The 4,082-nt window shown below is 34.5% G+C and overlaps 1 protein-coding gene across 5 annotated transcripts in view; it reads left to right on the top strand.

Annotated features, from left to right (window-relative positions):
* LOC144956066 (uncharacterized) overlaps positions 1-3,817 on the top strand; it is a 24,129-nt gene extending 20,312 nt beyond the window's left edge. For all 5 annotated transcript variants that reach the window (XM_078886389.1, XM_078886393.1, XM_078886390.1 and 2 more), the window contains exon 7: positions 3,608-3,817. In XM_078886389.1, the coding sequence (XP_078742515.1) occupies positions 3,608-3,812 (205 nt within the window). In that variant the 3' untranslated portion in view covers positions 3,813-3,817. The remainder of the gene's footprint in view (positions 1-3,607) is intronic.
* The last annotated feature ends 265 nt before the right edge of the window (positions 3,818-4,082 follow it).

The following is a 4,082-nucleotide window of genomic DNA, read 5'->3' as shown; positions in this document are numbered from 1 at the left end:
CTATACATTTCTTTCAATTATGAGAAGTAGCAAAAATCTCTAGGATTGAGTGAGTTAAGTCCGGTAATGTTAAGAACCTGCCTCTATACATTCTTCTACTGAAATAGTCACGCCACCTTATGATTCAACATATTAATAACCTATTCATTACTAGTCCTCCGAGGGACTGGTTACATATTGTACACTTCCAAGTAATTTGTAACCGGGTGTGACGACACGACTTCTCTGCTCTATTGTTTGACACTCCGCCTCGAAACGGTATTAAGTCGGATTTTTCAATTTTGGGTTTTTGGTACCCAATCACAGCTTATTTTATGCTTTAAAATTTGATACCAAATTTATACAATTCTGGTTATTTATTGTCGAGATATGACCGTTTGAAGTAGGGAGAGTGTGAAAACCAAGTTTTAAGAAAATCGACTTTGAAGTGAGGCACCGTTTTCACGCACAGTTAAATCAATGGGCAAAGATAACTCCTTAGATACGGACATCGAAAATTTGACGAGAATAGTGAAATTTGGCATTAGCTTAGCTTATACATTTAATAATGTACATACAAATTTTTGAAACAATCCAAATATTACTTTTGTAGTTATTCATTATTATGTAAGATGTTCTTAAAACAAATAAAACACTGGGGAAAAAAACGCCGACAATTGCTCACTTTTTCAAGAATTTTTGATATTTAAATAAAGAATCAATGAAATAAGAATTAATAATGTTAAATGTTAAATGTTAGAGAAAATACGATTTCAAAATGCCAAAAGTTAAAGAAGGTAGAAATTTGAAAGTTAAATTTTGAAACTACGTGAAGCCGGGTGGGCAGGGAAAGAATTATCAAGAAAGAGGATTAGAGAGGAAGAGAGAGAATAAGAGAGTAAAATACACACACACACACACACACAAACACACACACACACAAAACAGACACACGTGTGTGAGAGAGAGAGAGAGAGAAAGAGAGAGAGAAAGAAAGAAAGAAAGAGAGAGAGAGAGAGAGAGAGAGAGAGAGAGAGAGAGAGAGAAAGAGAGAGAGAGAGATATAGAGAAAAAGAGGAGCGAGAGGGGGAGGGGAGAGAGACTGCTTGGGAAATATAATAAAGATTGAAACCTGTATAAGAATATGTGTGTGTGTGTATGTATGTGTGAAAGAAACAAAAGGGAGACGGAGAGAATGGGGTAGACATGAAGAAAGGGATGGAGGCGGAGCAAAGAATTGTAGGGATAGTTTAAAGAAAGCATTTTGTTTCAAAGTAAGTCATAGTCAATCAACTGGAAACATATTGACCAATGAGATTGCAATTAAAGAAATGGGCTGGTCAAATCAATTATTGCATTGTTTCCATTTTAAGTCAGATGACAGCTTGAGGAGGAGGGGTGGGGCTTATTGTGTAGTGACTTACATGAAAACATGTTATTGAATCTCTCAAGTTCCACCACATTGTTCATTGTCTAAAAAGAACCCCCCCCCCCCCCCCCCCCCCCTTTTTTCTTTCAGTATACAAAGAAAGCACGACAAAACGACATCCATCTCTCTCTCTCTCTCTCTCTCTCTCTCTCTCTCCCTCTCTCTCTCCCTCTCTCTGTTTGTCTCTCTCTCCCCTTCATCTATCTATCTATCTATCTATCTATCTATCTATCTATCTATCTATCTATCTATCTATCTATCTATCTATCTGTCTATCTATCTATCTATCTATCTATCTATCTATCTATCTATCTATCTATCTATCTATCTATCTATCTATCCATCTATCTATCTATCTATCTATCTATCTATCTATCTATCTATCTATCTATCTATCTATCTATCTATCTATCTATCTATCTATCTATCTATCTATCTATCTATCTATCTATCTATCTATCTATCTATCTATCTATCTATCTATCTGTCTGTCTGTCTGTTTATCTATCCATTTCAATTTTTAGTTACAGTTCATTAATTGTTGAAGGCTCTATCTATTATTCTGCTTTTGTACTTAAAATTAAATGTTTATCCTACAACAATCTCTGTAAGTGTAAGATTAGGCAACTGTTGTCCTATTAAGTCTTAGCATATCCTATAATTTCATGAATAATTAAAGAGGGACAAAGGTAGCAATGACTATGAAAAATGCTTTTTTCTCTTTTAGAGGAAAATTTTTGTCTAAAATCCAAGCCCTATCTCTACTGAGTAAAAATGTTTTTGAATTTTGAAAATCCATTCATAAATAAACAAGTTATACAGTTTTAAAGGTGTCATTTATTTGGATGACCGGCAAAGAGGAAAAAAACGCGAAAATATGGGACGCCTTTTCGGCATTTTTTTCTCGATGTTTGGTTGTATCTTGCGTAATAAGTGGATTAAAAGATTGAAACTTGAAGAGCAAATTAGGATGGTGTTTTGTTCATGTATTACCTTGTCAGCGACAAAACCTCCACGCCCGGTAGTTTTAGAAATATTTTACTCCAAAGAGTAAAAATCTATTTTTAACGGTCTTCTGCTAAACGCACGAGTTTTGTCGCTGGACATAATCTAAAATGACCTTTTTTCTAACTGTCTGCCAACTTTCAGTCATATTCATCGATAAACAGCGTCGTAATTAATTTTTAAAAATAGCATATACGATACGGCTTCGTCCCATATTTTGACGCGAATTCGGGCACTTCGTGAGCGAAAAAGAGGCCCAAAGATTTGTGCGGGATAGTCATTGCTAACAAAGGAGGACCCCCCACCTCAATCATTACCCAATGCAGCGAGACAAAGATAAAAAAAGCACGTGGTGTGTATCAAAATGCACAAACACACACGTATGTAACACACGCATGCTGACGTCATGAAGCATCGCCCGAGCATTATGGCCTACAGCCACAGCGCATGATCATTCATTGTAAGGTTGTCAGGGAAAAACCTAGACTTGTTTACATTTTTTAAAGTTCATTATTGGTTGAAGCATTAAATTGTGGAAACAGTCATACTTTCTCTGAGATAGATAAAGACACGCCCTTTGCTGTGATATCTTACATCTTATTGGTGGAGAAAAAGACTCGGTATTACTAAGCTTTGGAAAGGGTGGCTCTCTGAGAGAAAGTCAACTCTCGTTTTGAATGTGTCACTGATAGTTGCATTTTTAAACTTCAAATTTATATAACTTATCGTCAATGTTTATGTTGAATTATTATGTTTTCATGTAGAAAAATGATTGTAGTTTCTGAAACAACCAAAAACTGAAATTTGATCATTTTGACCATTTCCACTTTAAAACCGGTTTTCTTCGTTTTCCAAATCCCGACTAAATACCGGTTCGAGGCGGAGGGTCACAATTTTCATCTTGTAAATGATGATCATAGTTACATCACACCAGGATTCCTTTTTTTTATAACAGAGCTTTCTTTTTTTTTCTTTCTACACAGGGTTTTCAAATGTCTTTAGTCGCAAACAACACTTACAATAATATATATATATATATATATATATATATATATATATATATATATATATTGTTTATATATACGATGTTATGGTAGGTTTTATGTTATATTATGTTATGGCATTTGCTCATCAACCACTTTACATTTAATTAATTTTTTTTACGATCAAATCTGTATTGTTTTATTCAAACAGATGCAACCATATCATTTATAACAAGCTGAACGTCAAACCAAAGTCGTGGTATTGTGGATTTTCCTTCTGTGCTGCTTACAAAACAGTTGAGGTCACCAGAGGTAACGTCACAGAGGTCAAGGTCTTCGACAAGAGAAAGGAAAATTCCATTCGTTGCAGCGAGTGCAATATGAATCTAAAACCTTTGATAAATACAATATTCTAGGTTGATATGATAAGTTTGGTTAATTTTCAATTTGCAAGAGCAAATTTTGAAACATAGAAAAAAAAAAAGTTGAACCGCTTTGATTTAACTCTCTTCTTACCAGCCATTTTCAGGACTTTTCCCAAAACTTCACACCCAACTAACACAAAATAGATTTTTTATCACTCAAACACAATAGCAGTAAGTTCTTCCGATGCATAACTTCTTTGGCAAAACATGCTCTACAACACACTGTTCATTTTATTTAAAATTTATGATGTACAAAAGAAA

This window comes from Berghia stephanieae, chromosome 10 (assembly GCF_034508935.2).
Source record: "Berghia stephanieae isolate SIO BIC M18660-M18661 chromosome 10, UCSD_Bste_1.3, whole genome shotgun sequence".
NCBI lineage: Eukaryota > Metazoa > Mollusca > Gastropoda > Nudibranchia > Aeolidiidae > Berghia > Berghia stephanieae.
Note: the sequence above shows the minus strand (reverse complement) of the source record. Positions and strands in the feature narration are given on the sequence as shown.